Source organism: Gavialis gangeticus, unplaced genomic scaffold, assembly GCF_001723915.1.
Source record: "Gavialis gangeticus isolate Ggan-Ray unplaced genomic scaffold, GavGan_comp1, whole genome shotgun sequence".
Lineage (NCBI taxonomy): Eukaryota > Metazoa > Chordata > Crocodylia > Gavialidae > Gavialis > Gavialis gangeticus.
The window spans coordinates 15,894-35,872 of record NW_017729027.1 but is presented as its reverse complement, the minus strand read 5'-3'; the positions used below and the strand labels follow the sequence as shown (position 1 = coordinate 35,872).

Below are 19,979 nucleotides of genomic sequence, written 5' to 3'. Positions count from 1 at the left end.
GTACTTTTTCCTGCCATGGCAGGGGGTCAGACTCGATGATCTGCTCAGGTCCCTTCCAACCCTACGAACTATGAAACTATGACAAATCCATGTACTAGATGAATATGCTTGTGTTTCTGAAGTTACATGCAATATATAGGTTCGTTTATTCGAAATCTATATTTAAAATGCAAATATGTCAAACTGGCTGCTTCTGGAAAGCTATACATCTCTCTTGATAATCTTTGCATTTTTAATTTTTAGTGTCATGATCTAAGAAGTCATTTAAGAGTAGTTGCTCATGAAGAAAGGATCTTAAAGCAGCAAGTAAAATCCAGATGCATTGTGGTGCTAAGCACTTAGATTCGGCTAATTCTAATGAGAGGTGAAGGTTTTTTTGATGCCTCAAAATTGGTTCCTACATCATTCATTTTCTCTTTTGCTGAACAGAATCTTATACCCACAACAGTAACTGTTCTGTCGTAAGCAATAATGCTATCCAGGAGAGGGTGACTACAATAAAATAGGAGTAAAATGAGAATATAATCTCTCAAAATTTTAATCATGTTTCATAGCACACAAGAGTGCTAGGCAAATCACAAAAGACAAAGTTAGCTTTTTTGCTGCAAAGAGTTTACAAGTTAAATCTTACAGTTCACGTGACAGTGAAAACAAGCAGCCATGGAAGGGATGAAGCAAGAAAGGAAGATGGGGGTTAGGAATACAGCTGTATGGGTACTCAGTTTAAGGCATGTTTCATTGTTAGCAACTGGTACGTTAAAATAACTTTTAGAAGGAAGAGAAATTGGAGGGAAAATTTGACTTCTATAGGAAATATATCAACCAAGAGGCCATTTATTCACTTTGACTTCTATGTAATTTTCAGTATGTTTTTAGTACGTTTGTATGTACTAATGTCTTTCTAATTGCTTTCTCATGTACCTGAATGAATATTTGTAAGGATAATTCTGTATCTTTTCTTTTCCTTCAAGTAGAACAGCGTTCTACAAAATGAAAATCAGGCCCTTAAAAAGAATATTTCAGCACTTATCAAAACAGCCAGAGTGGAAATTAATCGCAAGGATGAGGAAATCAGTAATCTTCACCAAAGGTATCAGTAGACTAAGCTAATTTATGACTTCCTTTTTGCCTGACCATAAGTTTACATCCATTACATGCTACAAGCATATTTTAAATTGGCAAGAGGAAAAATCGCACATTAGTATACATTTGCGTACTTAACTAATTTTAGTATATTAACACGAAATGCATACATAACTCTTTGTCTTAAATGCCAGCTTGAAATCTTGAGGATTCTACCTAGCAGCTGACCAAGTGCTCATCCACATTTTTGAGCCATATTTTTTAACTTCCTGCATAATCTGGTCAGCCCTCATTTGTTTCAGTGCAGTAAGTATTTCATCCATGTTTCAGCTTCAGAGTAGCCTAATTTTCAAAATATAGTTTTATAAATCCTGTGGATTTTTGCTAGTCTTTTAGCCAGGTATTAGAGAGCTCTATTCTGTTCTTATTGGTAGGGAGCTCTGTGAATTTAGCAGTTTGTCATACTCTGGTTGTCAAAGCTTGGGAAGTTAAAAGTATTGATGTATAGAATGGATAGCAGTTTGCTGTAACTTTTCTTGACTCTTGAGGTTGAGGCATTGGACTGGGACTTAGATCATATAAGTTAAACTCTTGTCTCCCTTGCTCACTTCCTGTGTGATACAGTGACTTAGTTTATTTGTTCTTCCATTAGAAAAAAAAAGATAAGAAAATGTTATTTACATCTCAAAATCTTGCAAGGAAAAAACTCACTGACATAAGCAGATGATTGCAGTGCTGGAGGTGATGAGCATCTAGCCTATGCAGTAGTCTTTCTTCCCTAAAGAAGATTATTAGAAGCGCTATGAATGAGGTGGAGAGTGGTTAAATTGTTTGTACAGGCAACTCCCGCTTAACACTCCTAATTAGTTCCTGAAAAACTGAGCGTTAAGTGAAATCGAAAGTATTTGACAACCCAAGGTGGTGACCACAAGTGTTTTTAATGACCCAAGATGGCAACTGCAAGCGTTATTAAAAAAAAAAAAATGACTAATATGTGGAATCAGGTATCAATTTAAAATGAGTGTTATAGCGAAATAGTGCTAAGCAAAACAGTGTTAAGCAGGGGCTGCCTGTAATCCTAATTGCCATGAGGTACTGTCCTTCTGAATATACTTGAGTAGCATGCCATTTGATAAACAGAGAAAGGCAGGTCTTTGTTAGTTCTTTCACTTGGTTGCTATGACCTGTCTGCAGTTTTCTTCATAACTTTGAGCTGAATATTTTAGCCCTTGATAATTCTTTCTTTTTTTTTATTCAAAAGTTTTCATTTCTTTTGAAAAATACTTTTAAACTCTACTGCTATAAGTCCTAAAAGATAGTAGCAACTTCCAGCTTTTACTGTTGCCTTTCAAGTCAACTATCAGAAACTCTAGGGGTATTCCCCCAGGTTCTCTGTGTTGCTAGTTGAGTCATAAACTGAAGGTAATAATTTAAAAATCTTCTTTTGATCAATCATTAAAATTATGTTCTCATTTTAGGATGTTTTGCAAGGACTTTGTCTGGAGTTAATAGAGAAGGAGGTAGAGGCACTGCTGTAATTGTCTTGACAGTAAAATTTTGGGCAAATATTTAATAAGAGCAATTTAATTTATACTGCAGCTGAAGTGTGTCTTCAGAGAAATCTCTTGGTTGAGGTTTTGCATATATTGCAAACTACTGTATATTTGGATGCCATGGTGATGAATTCAGGACCCAGGGCATGACTAGAATTAAACTATTCTGAAATTCCTGTAACAACACAGTCTTAGCCCGATGACCAAAAATCTTTAGCAATGGTAGATCTGTGAAGGGAGGAGTAATCATTTTTTAATCTTAAGAGAAATCTGTATAAGAATCACCATTTCATTTATTTATTACAAAATTATCACAGAATCTGATATTAAGCATACTGGCTGTGTGCGTAGGGCGCTTTACATAAATGCTGAGTGAAAGCTAAATGGAGGATTCTTCATCTGTGATTTCCTACAAATTACTTGGATACCGTCATGTTTGCATTGCATGTAGGCATCCACGTGATTTTTAATTGCTAGGCTACCTAACTTTCATAGTCTTTAGCTCTTGGTGGAAATGCTGTTCCCTTTGACATGTTTCTGTACTGTATTAGGACATGGATTTTCTGCGGTTAAAACAAGTCCAGACATAAATGCACAAAAAATTCTAGGCTTGATGCACCTGTAGGTGAATGGCTCAAATACTTAAGGCTGCTCTCAGTTGGCCTGAAAAGAGACTGTATTTTGGTAGACTGGTGGTTCTCAATCTTTTTAGACTTGAGGTACCGCTTTGTAACTTTTGTGAATTGATATTACCCTATTTCAAACACTAATTTATTATAATACTTACCTTGTTTCAGAGAAATCAAGTGGGGGTGGGTGCAAGCACGGCCAAGCAAAGAATAGCCTGAGCCTGCACTTACCTGCTTGTCTCCTCACACTTTGTGGCACCCTTCAAAGTGTTTCGCTGCACTACAGAGAGCCCTGGAAACCTGATTGAGTCACTAGCAGAGAGTTAGGTTTCATGTATAGTGGGAATAAACATTTTTATGTTCATATTTCTAACATAAAAATATGAAAAGTTAGAATTTTTACTTAACCTGAAATAATTTTTTACATAGACTTCTGTCTGACCTTGTCTCAGACCAGGTTTTTCACTCAAATAAAAATGAGGACAAAAATAAATGTCAGCACAAAGCAAAAGTTAGGCACGTGAAAAGAATAAACGTGAGAAACACCTGTAATATAGTTCAAAATGAAAACGAAACAAAAAAAATGGAAGGAGGTTTTAGGGAAATAGCTTCAGAAACCACAATAACTTTTTTCTAAAATTCAGTTTCCTTAAAAATATCACACCCCATGCTCTGGGAAAAGTATATAGTATATTTACTTGAATCTAAGATTAGGTGTCCCCCCTACATCAGCATTGTGTGGGAAAGCCCCTCATCTTAAAGTTGCATACAAAGTAGAGGGGGCTGCAGGTGGCTGCCGTGGTTCTGATTCAAGCCCTGAATTCGGGTCAGGGCCAGAGGCAGACCCACAGCAGCCTCCTGCTGCCCCGTGCTTGCCCTCTGCAGCGTCTGGCTCTTGCCTTCTTCTTCCCTTACTCTCAGGCTCAGACTGGATTCCCTCCCAGGCATGGAGAACATGGAAACTCTGTCCACTGCCTGGCCAATCAGCAGTGCTGATACTGCTGCATGGTTGGCAGGGTGAGAATGGAGCCTGAGTAGTGTCTGATAGTAAGGGAGGGATAGGGGAAGGGGAGTGGGGAGTGGAAGGAAGGGGTGGAGATTGTGGGGAGGGAGAGGAAGAGGCTATGAGGAGCTGGATATGGGGGGGGTGCCGGTGTCGGGGGTGTCAGGAAGGCTGCAAGGGGAAGAAGTAAGGAGGTTGCAAAGGCAAGAGGGCTACCTCCCCCCCCAGCCACTGCTTTCCCTAGTGTAGCAGTAGGGGATGAATTTAAGACTACCCTCCAATAATTTGATTCTATATCTGGAAAAATTATAATAAATTTACACATTTTCCATATATAGAATCTAATGGCAGGGGGAGAGCTTAAATTCAGGGTATGAGACACTTTCTCTTCAAGAGGAATACACTTATTTCTCTTTTGGTTTCCTACAAATTTGTTCTTGACCTGGAAATAATGCTTTAATTCAGTTTCTAGTTAGACTCTCTGAAAATGGACATCCTGCCAGTAGGTCCCATGTTACTGTTAGAGCCCTTTTATAGGTGTCCTTTAGAATTAGTTGCATGAGGTTAAGAAACTTGGCTTTATTTTCAGCCATGCCTTTTTCGTGGAGTGCCACGTATTGGTTGTGGTACAAAAGTATGTGTCTTTAGCTAGGTATTTTAACTGTGACCTTTTAACAAGTGCAGTCTGCATAGGCTGTACATTTGTTTTTCTGTTGATGACTTTCCAGCCATAGCACACATGACCTAGATAAGGCTCAGTTATTGTAATTTACTACGTGGTTTTCATTACTTGCCGCATATTCCAAATATAATAGCTCAATAGTGCTCAACCTTTTTCTCTGGCAGGCTGGATTCTGCTGATGGTCCTAATCTGGCATCCTAGCCAGGGCAGTTGGCACCATCTGGCCACATAGAGAGGGGCACAGGGCATCCTAGCCACAACCCAGCCTACTGTGGGTGTGGCCTGGCCCTCCAATCCAGATGTGACCAGTAGTCTGGGTCTTGGGGTTTGGGAATTTTGTGTGGGGATAGCCACTACTTCCCCACTGCCAAATTTCCTGCCCCATGGGCCAGATGTGATGGCTTCATTGGTTGCATTTGACCTGTGGGCCAAAGATAGAACACTTCTGCAATAGCTTACTTATTTGTTGCTCTAACCAAGTGTGTTCATAATACACCTCTGCTATGTGCAGAATAATATATTTGCTGAGTTCTCTCTGACATTTTACTTTTATTTGTGTATGTACATCTCAGGGCTAAATCTATTTGATACAGCCTCTCTTGCCTGGCCCTGGTGCTTATAACTTTTCATTGCTTGGCAATGAAATGTCATTTCAAATAACAAAACCGATACTTAAAACAGATGGGAGATTTCACCACAAAATCTGTTTTTGTGGGGACAAGTAGATTGACTATGTCCTTTTCTTTTAAATTTCTAGACATTCATTTAGTAAAAAGTATATTTTTAAATATAAGTTTTAGCCAAACCATCCTTCAGACTGAGCATTCACAAAGTGCATCGAAGATGTGAGTTGTGAATTATGAAAGGTCAAGGAAGTCAGGGTATTAACTTTCATTTTTTATTCTGCAAAACAAATGTTATAATACAGGAATCTTTTCCAGAAACATTAAGCTTTGTTATCCTGTAATTATTAATATTAAACAAATATTTAAGAACAAACCAAGGTTTCATTTAACTTTCTGCTTTAGTTAAATTTAAATAATATTTAAAACTAATATATCTTTCTGTTCACAAACAGGCTTTCAGAATTTCCAAATCATCGAAGTAACTACACGAGAACATACCTTCCAGGATCTACTAATGGAAGGTGCTCAGACACGTATAAATCAAAAGATTCTAATTTCAGAGCTGCTTCAGTTGATAATACAAGGTCAGATCATAAACTGAAAAATGACTCTTCTAAAGATGCACATCACAATTGTTCACCTCACAATTCAGAGAATGAAAAACTATATTCAGAAAAAAGAACTACACCATATTTACTCAGATATCCTTCAGATGAACATTGCAGTGATGGTGCCCGTACACATCCCCCAAACTCTGAACACTGTTCTGACAAGGATAGTACATGGGGAAGAAAGGAAGTGAAAAATGGTGAACAGTATAGCAGGGGAAATGACAACAGATACAAAAGAGATGCATACCAGAACACTAGTAATGGTACAGATAGTGAACAAGGGAATGCAGAGTCTCATTGGAAGTTGCAAATGCTTTCAGAAAAATCAGATAAAAATGAGCTGCAGCAAGAAAGTAAGAGCACAAAGCTCAAATCTAGTCCAGCCACAGAAAACCGAACAGATAGGTATACTACTTCTTGGGAGAAACAAGCCACCCCTAAAGAGAGATCTCAAACAAGAGTTGAATCTCATGGTGATATAAGAAGTGAAAGGTCACAAAATATGACTAGAAAGGACCTTAAAACGTATGATAAAGATGAAAAAATCTTTGGACAGAAAAGTAAGTCAGCTGAAAAGCAAAAAGAACCACCAAGGAAGTTTGCTCGAGGCAATAGTCCACACTCAAGGAGTGAAACTTCAAGGAGTTCGCACAAATCAAGTAAATGCCACACGGAAGACTGTAAAAGAGGAAGGGAGACAGATTGCAAGAGAGAGAGGGGAGCAAGTGATCATAATTCTCGAGAAGGAAGATCCCCACTTTCTACTTCCAGCAGCAGGGAACACAAATACTCACACTCCAAGGAAAGTAGCCGGAGACATGAATGGGAAACGCATTCAAAATCTGAGAGACATCGTACTGAAGAGAGAAGAAAAAGGGAGAAAGAAAGTCAGGAAGAAGGCAGACATTCTAGAAGTGAAAGAAAAGTAACAAAAGAGGTTTCACATGAGCCGTTAAAAGAATACAAGAAAGCTACAGATGCTACAAGAAATGAGAGAAACAAATTGCCTAGACCAGAAGAAATGTCCAAAGTTGCAGATGGCTTAAAAGAGCAAATAGATGCAAGTAAAGAGAATCAAACTGAGAGAAAAAACAAAGACCTAAAGCTGAGTTTTATGGAAAAGCTCAACTTAACTCTTTCTCCTGCTAAAAAACAGTGTCTCTGTCAAACAGACACACTTGAAACAGATTCCAAAAAGGTCAGCGATGAATGTAGTACAGAGACACCAGTACAAGCAGAAAATCCTCTATTTGTCCAGTCTAGTAGTGTTGATTCAACAGAGCAGACCAAGTCATCATTACAGGCTCCAGACAATACAGTTCTAACAAATTTGGAACCAGTGGCACCTGTTTCTGAGTTCAGAGAGAAGATTGAAATTGAGACTTTAACAGAAACCCTGGAAGTGGCAGAATCTGAGGCTTTGGCAGAAACTGTGGAGGGGACTGAGTCTGAATTACCTGTTGGTGATACAGTGACCTTGCCTGAGTCTGGAATAAAGATGGAGGAGACGGATAAAATGTGCACAGCTCCTGATTTAGAGATCTGTGTAGATCAAAATCAACCTGAGAACATTCCTTTGGATGAGTTGGAGACCATAACCTCTGATAATATGGAGTCTCTCAGTGTTGCAGAGAATAGAGAAATGAAATCAGACTCATTAATGGAGGTCATGAATGTGAGTGAACATTTGTCTGGTGAAAGTTTTGCGTGTCCTGCTGAGGAAGACAGCATCTCAAAATCTGTACAGTACAAGAATGATATAAATAAATCTGAGCCATTTGATGGTGATGTTCCAGTAATTGACCAAAATACTTGTAACCTGGACCCAAATTTATCTGAAACAGATATAGGTGTAGTTGCATCTTCTGTTGGTGAGGAGATGGATCCTAAAATTCAAGAAAGAGAAATCAATCCAGTTTCTGCTGAAGATGAGAGTTCAATACTGAGCATTGATCTCAATCACCTGAGGTATATTCCAAAGGCAATCAGCCCACTGAGCAGTCCTATGCGACCCTTGGCTAAAGCACTTAAGATGGAAAGTCCTTGCAAAGGACTTGTGAAAAGCTGTAATAAAGGTATTCATATCTATTTTTGTCTAAGTTTTTTGCTTGAATATCTAAAATAATGCATTAATGGAAAGTATAATTAAGCTTTTCTTAGATTTAAATCCTGAGAATATATTTCTTTTTGAGCTGTCATGGGATTTTTCCTTTCCATCTTTCCCCTTTGCATGTGTACTTCATGCTGGAGTCTTTGCAAAATGAAATGCCTGTAGCCAATTAGACATTAATGCTTATGAGTCTACACTCATGTGCAACTAGAATTTTAGTTGAAAGAAACATACATAAAAATTGATGTTATGTTTTGGTGATCATCTTAACTTTGATTCTACAAGGTATGTGTGCAGGTTCTTCATTATATAACAAAGTGCGTGCGTGTGTTTCTTTGCATGTATTTTGATTAATGTTTTTAAACAAAGATTTAAACTCTATTTTAAATGAAGAATTAAAGCAAATTAAATTATGGAATTCTTACAAGTAAATCTATGACACATTTTAGATTTCTGTGGCTTCTTATGTTCCAAGATCTTTCTGCTGTCTAAGTATTTGTGAAGTAGGCCTCCCAAAAGCCAAGTATGTAGGGCATAAATATTAAGTAATACCTAAAGCTAATTGAAAGGTTTTTTTCTATTGAACTCTTCTTCAGCAGGAAACTTGTTTTGATCAAATGAAAAGTCAGCAAAAAAACAATTTGTATTGATTTTAGTTGTTTTTGCCGCTGTTATTGAAAAATGGAGTGGTTACAAACCAAAATATTTAGACCCAAACCAGAAATATTTTCAATTTCAATGCAGTTCTGGTGCTTTATGCTGCCATTTCCTTATGAATCAGACTGCAGTTAGACATCATCTCATAAACCATTGTCACCGTGCAGCTGCTATAATATATTCCCCCTTCAGAAGAAGAGATTGGCCCGTCATGGGACGTGTCCAACAAGGAAGTTTTGCCTAGAGAACAGAGTAGAAGCCTGGCATTGTGGCATTTCAGAATCTGACTGTTTTGGAATTTGACTGATATATTTCTGTTTTTCATTTTTGCCTAACAACTTTTCAAAGGTAGGGACCATTTTCTGACTAGCTTCAGCAGTATCCGTTTTAAATTTGGGAAACTGGGACAAAGCACTAAAGACAAGGTTTTAAAATGTATTTAGGTGCCTAAAATACAAATAAGTGCTTAAAGGAGCTTTCACAAGTGCCTGTTTAAAATTTTAAGTATCAAAATACATTTAAATCTATAGTTCTAAGTGATTAGTCTACAAGGAAAACCGAAACTAGAACTTTGATCTCATGGGAGTGTATAGACATGCTGTGGGAGGCAGGGGGGTGCTTTAATTAGAACAGCCCCGAGAGCTGCTGTAATTAAAGTGCCCGGAGCATCACGTGTATCAGTGTCCTTGCACTGAAAAATGGTGGTAGGGGCACTTTAACTAAAGCTTGTTGAGTGAGCTTCAGTTAAAGCGCCCCGTCACCATTTTTCAGCACGGAGACACTGATACATGTGACACTGGAGTGCGGTAATTACCATGCTCCAGCCTACTCAGTTAATTGAGTGTGCTCAGATGTGTTGTAATTACAATGCACTGGAGCAGCCTCTCTGCACATGTGTAGGCTCTCCTAACTTGCAGAGGTGTAAGCTAGCTGAAAAGGCCATTCTTTCTCCATAATTAAATCAATTTGAATGTACATTTGTATACCATCTCAGTGGTGGCAGAGAACAAAAGGAGCAATGGTCTCAAGTTGCAGCATAGGAAGTTTAGATTAGATATTGGGAAAAACTTTCTCACTAGGAGGGTAGTTAAAGCACTGGAGCAGACTACCCAGAGAGGTTGTGAAATCTCCATCCTTGGAGGTTTTAAAGACCTGGCTAGACAAAGCCTTGGCTAGGATGATATAGTTGGAGGTGGTCCTACTTTGTACAGGGTGTTGGATTAGATGATCTCCTGAGGTCCCTTTCAACCCTAATTTTCTATGATTCTAAGTTAATAAATATGTTTTATAAATATGAGTTGGGATTAAAGGAAAGGAGAATTTTGTTCGCTAATCATAAAGCATTGGGGTACATAATTAGCTGAATAGGAGCCAGCAATGTGCCCTTGTCACCAAGAAAGCTAATGGCATCCTGGGCTGCATCGGTACGAGCATTGACAGCAGATTGAAGGAAATGATTCTTCCCCTCTATTCAGCGCTGGGGAGGCCATATCTGAAGTCCTGTGTCCAGTTTTGGGCCCCCCACTACAGAAAGGATGTGGACACTTTGGAGAGAGTCCAGCAGAGAGCAGTAAAAATGGTTGGGGGACTGGGGGACATGACTTGTAAGGAGAGGCTGAGGGCACTGAGCTCATTTAGTCTGGAGAAGAAAAGACTGAGGGGGATTTAATAGCAGCCTTGAACTCCCTGCAGGGGGGTTGCAAAGAGGAAGGCGCTGGACTGTTCCCAGTTGTGGCAGACAACAGAGCAAGGAGCAACAGGCTCAAGTTGCAGTAGGGGAATCTGAGGTTGGATATTAGGAAGAACTTTCTTACAAGGAAGGTATTCAAGTGCTGGAACAGGTAACCAGAGAGGTGGTGAAACTGAAATAAAAACTCTCTTCTAACATAGGTACAATAACAACGTAAGGGTGTGGAAATAGTAGGTAATCCCATGTCTGAATTTCCTGGTTTATGGATTTGTCTTAACTTCAGCTTTCTGTTAGTATTCTATTGGAACGTTTAGTTTGTTCCTTGAAGAGAGAGTTCTAGCCCTGTTTCATGTGTATGAACATTTTTCATAATCCCATGCTTTCTGCAAAAGTCAATGTGACCATGTCCTTACGGAACTCTGTTTCTCAGACTTGAGGACTAGTTCCATTTTTCTTCTTCTACAGTAATATCCAGATATGCAGAGTGTTTAACATAATTAATCAAATAGTATCTACTACTTATTATTTTCCACATTTAGGTGCTACTATTTTTATACTGGGGTTGCTAGTGCCTCTTTTTTTGTAACATGGGATTAAATCAAGTATAAACAGGGTAAAAATAAAGGGAAAATCTAAAGAGGTATAGGTTCTTTTGATTTTGTTAAGAGAAATGTAACACAATTTTTAGTTTAGTCTAGAAAAAAATCTTTTATCCCTCTCACCTCCCCTGTTCCTGTAAATCAAACAACTAAGCTAAAGGTTTTCCAAAATTAATAGAAGTTCAATTTAAAGGTATTTATATGGAGTCCTCTTTTTTTCTTAAGCTATTAGCTCCTGAGCTACAAACTTACAACCATCTGCATGGTATGGCATGATGGGATTTAATCTCTTAATCTCTTACTTGGTAGATTTGTGCACTTTTAAGGCCAAAAGGAAACACTAGATCACATCTGACAGTTCTATAGTAGATAACAGAATGCAAAAGTAAATAACTGATTTATGCTGCATGTTTTGACCTTTTAGTTAAAACTCTTTAAGAAAAGAAAATGGGATTTTTATACAGGTCTGATTTAATCTATGATAGTTGTAGTTAATATAAAAAATGCAATCTTGTACAGTGTAATCATAACAAATAACTACATGGAGAAAAGTCCAAAATAATAGGAATTACTGAGTTTCATAAAGAAACAATATGGTTCTTTGCAGACCACATTTTCACTTAATGAAATCTCTGTAAGCAGTTGCTGTTAGTTTATAAGCTTAAAGCCTAATGTCAGTTGTAATGCATTATATGTAAACTACTTTCTGAAGAATATTGTCCATTAACTGTCATGTTTCAAGATCAACCATACTGAGCAGAGCTGATCATTCTAAACAGACTATTCTAAACTGCTACCTTCTGTTGGAAGTGAACGCTTAAATAACCGAGTCTTCTGCCTTTCTTCAAAATATCTGCCTTCTGTGTGTCTCTGGGTTGTTAACACACTATCTTCTCTTTATAGATTTAATTGTTGAAAATGCAGTTGTCTGTCCCTCAAAGAACCTGTCAAATGAGGTGAACAAAGAAAATCAAAAGCCAGTTTCTACACCTGATGAACACTTGGAGATGGAGTCCCAGCTGAGCACATCCTCCGATGAGCTAGAAGAAGGGGAAATTGTAAGTGAGGATGAAAAACCTACACCAGCTAGAAACTGCGAAAATAGTAAGAAATCAAGAGCAAGAGCTTCTCCTGAAACACATAATTTGACCAGCAGTCCGTGTAACCAAATGAATAAAACTGCATGTTGTAATGACGATAATGGAAAATTAGTTTCTGAAAAAGACAGCTTTAAAAAAAGTAGGGAAAAATATAAAATCAGGACCAAATCCTCAAAGGAAATGAAAAAAAATAAAACCGTGAGCATTACGTGCCTTGAGAAAATAGTTCAAGTTATTGTTGAACCCTCTACAGTACAAGAAATTATGCAGATGTTGCGGGCTATACGAAAACAGATAAGGAAAAATTATATGAAGTTCAAGGTACATTTCCCAGTTCAGCACTTTCACAGAATTATAGAATCAGCCATTTTGAATTTTACATCACTGATAAAGTACCTGAACTTTTCCAAGATGTCAAAATTAGGCGATACTTTAAAACTGAATCTGTGTGACACTATAGAATCCAAACTTAAGCAAGTTAAAAAGAATGCAACAGTAGATCGCCTCTTTGAACAAAACCTGTCAGATATGAAAAAACAGTTATGGAAATTTGTGGATGAACAACTTGATTACTTATTTGAAAAGATAAGGAGGATTATAGTAAAGCTTTGTGATGCAGTAAGTGTAGGAAGTGAGAGTGATGAAGGAAAGCTTGAAATAGTAACTAAACAAAAACATAAAATATGTTATAAAGTGGATTTACAGAAGTCCAAGAAAAAGGTCCTAAAAGCCAGATCTCAGAAGCCTGAAGGCTATGTCCTTTCTAAACGAAGTTATCAATCATCTAAGTCTCATGATGACAAAAATAAAGTAGATGCACCAAAAAGTGCAGTTACAAAATATTTTAATGCCATTGATAATACAAGGATCTCCCAAACCAAAGTGCAGCCTCCGAAGGAAAATGGCTTGCAAGGTACTCTAACTCCATTCAAAGGCACGATATTTGAAAAGGAAGGCTTACAGATAGCCAGAGATGCTAACAAGTCTGATTTTAGTTTTGAGCTTCTCACAGAACAACAGACATCTAGCCTTACATTTAATCTGGTGAGTGATGCTCAAATGGGTGAGATATTCAAAAGTCTGTTGCAAGGCTCTGATCTTTTGGAAAAAAACATTACCAATATTGATAGAAATCAATGGGAGTTTCGGACACCAGAGAAACGGATTCTAGAAAGTCATAAATACAGAAATAATCCTGTTCCTGTTATAGAAGAAGTGCTTCCAAAGGAGGTCTGTATGGAACCTCGACCTGTAGAAGACATTAGTTGGCCTGTGGTTTCACCTGTAAGAGTCTCATCTTTATCATCTAGACTTCAAATCCCAGTTGATCCAGATATTCTGGATGAAAGCTGTATGTTTGAGGTTCCCACAAATGCAACTTCAGGCAAAGATGAGGAATGCAATTTACAAAAGAATAAGTCGGTTGTTTCCTCTATCCTCCTTGAAGATCTAGCAGTTTCTTTAACTATTCCATCACCTTTGAAATCGGATGCTCACCTTAGCTTTCTGAAACCTGAAAATGTATCCAACTCTACTCCTGAAGGAGTTCTTAGTGCACATTATAGTGAAGATGCTCTTCTTGAGGAGGAAGATGCCACTGAACAAGACATTCATTTGGCTTTAGAATCTGATAACTCAAGTAGTAGATCAAGTTGTTCTTCTTCATGGACAGGTCGGCCTGCTGCTCCCGGCTTTCACTGTCACCCCAGCCTGCCAATGCAAGCAGTAATAATGGAGAAATCCAATGATCATTTCATTGTTAAGATAAGGCGTGCAGTGCCGTCTACATCGCAAATCCTTGAACAGACTACTCAAACAGAGGAGTCTCCGGCAACCTTAACAAAGAATGGAAAGGAACTAATTGAATCTGCCAAAATGAAAATAGATCAGAGTATCGTACGTTCAACTGTCAAGGAAACAATAGCACCTAGGATACGTCTGAATAACACCGATGAGCTTCATAATGTCAACATTGGACAAGAACAGAGTCCTGCTTTGCTTGAGCCTTTTAAGAAGCCATGTAATGCTATTGGAAAAGAAGAAATTCCTGACTTACTTAAATCCGTTAGTGAGCCATCAAACAAAAATAGCTGTAGAAATGAAAATGTAAGGGAAGACAGTAAGCTGCCTCAGCTTGATGAACTGAAAGTGCTTGAAAGCACAAGTGAAATAACTATTAGATCAGAAGTTGCTCTTCCCTTGGAAGGTGGTGTTGATACACACATGTGCTTGACAGAAGATACTGGCAATGAAAATGAATCAGATTCATGTAATCTTTCTTTGGAATCCACTTTAAATCATAAAAATCCAGAAACTCATGCAAGAAGCTCAAGTCTAGGTGATAAAGAACATTCGGAGTGCAATATTAATACATGCATAGATTTAACAGAAGACCTTTCCAGTGAGACCATAGCAAACAAGTGCAATCCTGAAACAAAATCCACTTCAAAGGTCAATGAGCTGGGATATCACACAAGCCTTAATGATAAAGCTAGCAAAAAAAGGAAGAGGGAGTCTTTAGCAGACAGTTCCAACTCAAAGAAACAAAGAAAAGAAACCGAATCTTCCAGTGAAGGAAATGATAAAAATAGTATGATCTCTGGAGAGAGAGGTTTACCTCTCAAGACACCTACTAGTACAAAGAATGAATTGCCACAGAACAAAGATCCTACGGTTTCCAATTCAGCTTCTTCCACATCATCGCTTGGTCTATATGCCAAAAACATCATTAAAAAGAAGGGAGAAGTTGTGGTTTCTTGGACAAGGTAAGAAGATCAACAGGGTGGTGTATTTTTTTTTTCTATAAGGAGGAAGTGTGGAAGTTTTGAAGAATGGGTTTAAAAGTCAATTTATTTAGTAGGAAACAGGAATTTCCTGTTTTTGTAGAATTAATGTAGCACAGGTAGCAAGTGTAGGCTATTACTTCCTATGTTACTATAGGTTGAGGCTATATTAACCTTGCTCGGGAAAAGCTCTTCAGGTTGGGAGAGTATTGTGATCTCCAAACCCTCTTAGTCCATAAGCTCTATTCTGAAAGTGACAAGTAAAGATACCAGTAGATTATTTGGTTTTGGTTTTTTCCCCCTCTCAGATGTATGTTTAGTGGCAATTGGTCTAAATCCATAAATAACTTCATGTAATACACTAAGCAGCCATTGGAAGGTAAAGATTTTCAGTGATTTACTTGTATTAGGATCAGTCTAATAGTCTAATGGATAAAGGTTCTATATCCAATAACCAATTTCCTGACTTACCCTTACCCTGACATTAAGACCTATTTTTAAAAAACTGTTTGGAGTTAACAGGCTCAAGAGGCAAGAATTTTTTGTGATATCTTTTATTGAGCTAATTCCATCATTGGGACAAGTTAGACAAGGTTTCAGGCGTCAGGGTGACCACAGGAAGGACACTTCATGCCCCCAAATTTGTCCATTGTCTCTACAAATTATGTAGTTGGTCTGGTAAAAGATGTATTGTGAAAAATCCTTGCCTCTAAGACGTTTCCTGGACCTTCATGGCTGCAGGAACACTCCAACCCATGTTAATAGACTCCCTTAAACTTTTGTAAATCTGTTTTGTTTCCATTTAAATTTTATACTGGTTCTTCAGAAATCTTATCCGTACACTTGCAGGAACAGGTTTTAAAAAACAAATATTGAAATAAGTATACATGTCAAAGATTTAAGACCTTCTCATTTACAAAATATAGTCTAATTCAGAAGCCTGAACCTTTGTCCCCTTTTGAACTAACTCGTAAGAGTATGAAATGTTTCTTTGGCTATCTTGTCAATCATATGAATCCGTTTTGTAAAATGTGAGCTCTTGTGTACTTTCTGAATAATTAAAAACTGGAAAGTTATTTTGGTATTTGTAGTATTGTGTTCAGGGGCTTCCCAAACAATTGACTTTTCACAACTACTTTGAAGAAATGGGAAATCCATCTTGTGTTTCAAAAAAGCCAGAGGGAAGAGGTGATATTGATTGCAGTGACATGAATGATTATAGAGCTTATCATTTGAACACTTATTTGCTGATGAGAGTCCTAGGTTTGAATTCCTGCTTCAGTGGTTAAACAGTTACCTTTTTAAAACAGTAAAATGGTTATTAGGAGTAGTAACTAGTACATAGTTCTCACCTTCCCCAAGTGATTGCTGTAATTGCTACAGTATGGAATTATGCCTGCTGTTGTGCACATGTTCATAATCATTCACACAAATTCTCTGTATACGTGTTTCCATTCTGGTGAATTTTTAATTATTTTGTACTAAGTGGAAATACTTCAGTGGAAGATTGAACTGCTTCAACCCAAAACTTGTAGTATGACATTAAGGATAGTCTCATGGGCAGCAGAAGATAATGTGTTTGATCCTTCTAAGATATAGCAGGAAATAGTACCTAGGTCTCCTATACTTGGATAAAAGGCAGGGTGGGGTTGGGAACTGAGGAGTAGGCTGTTCAGTCCGATCTGAGACCTGCTCAAAGGATACCTACCAGATTAAGGCTTAAAGGCAAGATCAGTGAAGAAGTGAGCTTCCTGATGGGACTAACGTGAGCTGAGTGCGGAGCTGCTCAGCACTGTTAAAACAGGTATTTCTGAATATGCTGAAAAGGTGACCTTTAATTATCTAAGCAACTTTACTAGCAAAAAACTGATGTGTTTAAGAATTTGTCACCTCCAGGATTAGGCAGCACCTGAGCAAGAGAGTTTTTTTTTTTTTTAATTTGGGCACCTACATCTCAACTGTCACCCACTTTCAGACTGAAGTCTTTATAAGGATCTATCCCTTAGTTTTGGGGTGGTTTAACTTCAATGTATTATCCTATTATCCCGTTAAAGGAGGAGAGTGAGAGCTGGTTACCTGGTACATGCCTGCCACAGCATCACTGCCTTGCCTCAGTAAAAGGGAGAGCCACTGTTGTGAGCTGTCTTTGGGAATAATGTGACTTTTTATGCAGGTGTTGGAAGTCATTTAATCTCATATTTTAATTGCAGAAATGATGACCGAGAAATTCTACTGGAGTGTCAGAAAAAAGGACCATCAGGAAAAACATTTGCTTCCATAGCTGCTAGGTTGAACAAAAGCCCAAATCAGGTATGTAACTAATTTTTATTCTTCTTCTATGAGAAACCATATATGTCTCTGTTTCTAATTGCCCAGGAGTACTGACATAAGCACTAAATGTCAGGGATGTCAGTTCCTGCTAATGAGGAATTATTTTTGTCATATGCATTTTGATGGGGTTTGGAAGAGGAATCTCTCAACCCCTGCTTCTGGTGCTGAGTCAGCAGTAAGAGAAAACAGGGCAACTTGAGGCTATAACAGGAAAGTTTTACATCTTTTTTGTCAGGTTAAAAATGTACGTAATTGTAAAGAAAGTAAAAAAGTGATTTCAAAGTTTGACTGAAAAATATTTTTCATGAACAGTTTTTTCTTCTGTTCTCTGAAATTCTTGAAGTAAAGCTGATTTGAAAGGTCATGTTTAAGTACTGCACTTCTAGGGATACACGTATACATTTTTTTTCCTCTCAGATGCAGGCCGGACTAAGACAGAATGCCCATGCCTCTCCATAACAAGTCTGCCTGCCTTTAGAACATTGTACCCAATTGTACAGAATCCACATTCAGGTTACCTTCATCACAAGCATCTTCTAGAGTTAAAAATTGTCAGTGCCATGACACTTACACAACTTCTTAAGCTTCCTGGGCAGTAAGCAATATTAAGGTATGGACAAACAACTAAACAGATTGCAGCACATTAAAATTAATAGGGCTTACCAGAGGTCTCCTGCTCTGAAGGAAGGGCTTGTGTGCCTGCACTTATGATCATTTTATCACTGAAGTCCTAGTGAGATGATTGTAGTCTAAACCTGCCTCCTGTCCCACAAGTGAGACATTGGGTATCAAAACAAAAAAAAATGGGTGCAGCACAGTTCTTCAGTCCCGTCCTATGGATTTGATTGTTGTCTGGACAGGTCAAAGCCATGGTTTCATCTTTTCCCTTCTCTTGACCTCAACTCTGATTTTCTTCTATGAGTGAGCCACTTTGTAGTGGCACTTGTACTCAATTTTGGCAGGAGCTTGCACAGGCTGTTTCCTAATTAAGTGGGGCATGATCTCCACTTAATTGATCACAAGCTAGTCCTGCATTTGTAAAGGTTTTAACATTAAGTTGGGGGTACATATAGAAGATAGAGCAGCTGTTTTGTGTCTTTATTTTTTCTCAAGATTGCTATCACTCTTGACTTTAGCAAGTTGTCTTTCATCACAGCTTTTTATGTAATAGCATATATATCTAGCATCTCTAGGATTTCCTCCTGGTTCTGGTATTTGAGCTACCCAGGTCTTTTTCTTTTAATTTCACATACAGACAGTGTTATAATATTACACAGACACATAGTCACTTGATAATAGGGTCTCTCAAAAAACCCAACACAAAGACTTTTTTTTTTTAAATGGGAAATATTTCATCATCAAGGAATTTATCATGATTATTGACACAAAGTTCTGCTAAGTTTATAGGCTATGTCAGTAGGATGTGATCTTCTCTGGGCTGCTCACATACAACCAGAAAACAAATAATGTATAAGGTTCAGATATATTGAAGGACAGACGCAGAATAAAATGAAAAATGGCATCTAGTAGTGCAGTACTGTACATGATTTCCAAGGTGTCAATACAGTATAGACTGAATTAAGTCTGTATAACTTCCCATTATGAAATATGGGTTTAAAGACTGGCAGTCAGATCCCAGTGCCCCTATTAGGTGCCTAAGTGAACATAGACACCCAAGTGTGACCTCATTCTGTCCTGCATGAGTCCTTGAAAAACTTGTAACTCAAAAGGTGGGTGGGGTCCTCTTCCTCCTACCTACTCTACTAAAATAACAGAAGGTTATCATAAAAGATGTATTAATGGATTCTAAAGGACTTGGGATAGAAGAGGATTTTGCTAGCATACCTAATAGGTAGAGTAGGATTTGGCCCTGGGTCTTAACCCGCATTCTGTGTTTGGAGATTAGGCTTTGTGGTATCATCTTTCTCCCCCATCTTTACCTCAACACATGCACATGCATTTTTGGCTTCTATTATTTGCACTTCTAAATTATCTGTCAATATTGCTCCAAAATTACATATATATGTGTATATGTATGTGTATATGTAAAAACCCTTTAAATGTCTTAAAAGGACTTAGAAACTGATCCAACAAAGCATTATTCCTATGAATGATCAGTGGATCCACCGATTTACCAGAGTGAGGACTTCCTGAAGAAACAGAGGATTCCATTTCTGTGGAATGACTGGGTTAGCTAAAACCTGAATCGCCAGATGTTCTAAGAGGTGGAGAGTGACTGTAGCCCTTGGCAGACTTTACACTTAAGATGTGATTAACTGGTTAATTACATCTTAAGTGTCAACCCAGCCATAGATTTATGCAGTTAATGGCACAATAAAACCATTACTGTGGTTATAAATAGAGCATGGAATAAGCCATGAAATAACAAATGACTTTGCCTTACCATTGCACCTTAAATTGAACATCTGTCAGTAGTCTAGTAAAACACATTATAGTTTCTTTTGGAGAAATGAGTTTAAATTTTCATAGAAGTAGGGTCAGAAGGGACCTTGTAGATCTTC

At 37.9% G+C, this 19,979-nt stretch overlaps 1 protein-coding gene across 1 annotated transcript in view; it reads left to right on the top strand.

Annotated features, from left to right (window-relative positions):
* The window catches only part of CASP8AP2 (caspase 8 associated protein 2), a 29,258-nt gene that overhangs the window by 7,271 nt on the left and 2,008 nt on the right, over positions 1 to 19,979 (top strand). The window contains exons 5-8 of the mRNA XM_019520345.1: positions 975 to 1,090; positions 6,029 to 8,262; positions 12,147 to 15,108; positions 17,337 to 17,436. Of these exons, the coding sequence (XP_019375890.1) occupies positions 975 to 1,090; positions 6,029 to 8,262; positions 12,147 to 15,108; positions 17,337 to 17,436 (5,412 nt within the window). The remainder of the gene's footprint in view (positions 1 to 974; positions 1,091 to 6,028; positions 8,263 to 12,146; positions 15,109 to 17,336; positions 17,437 to 19,979) is intronic.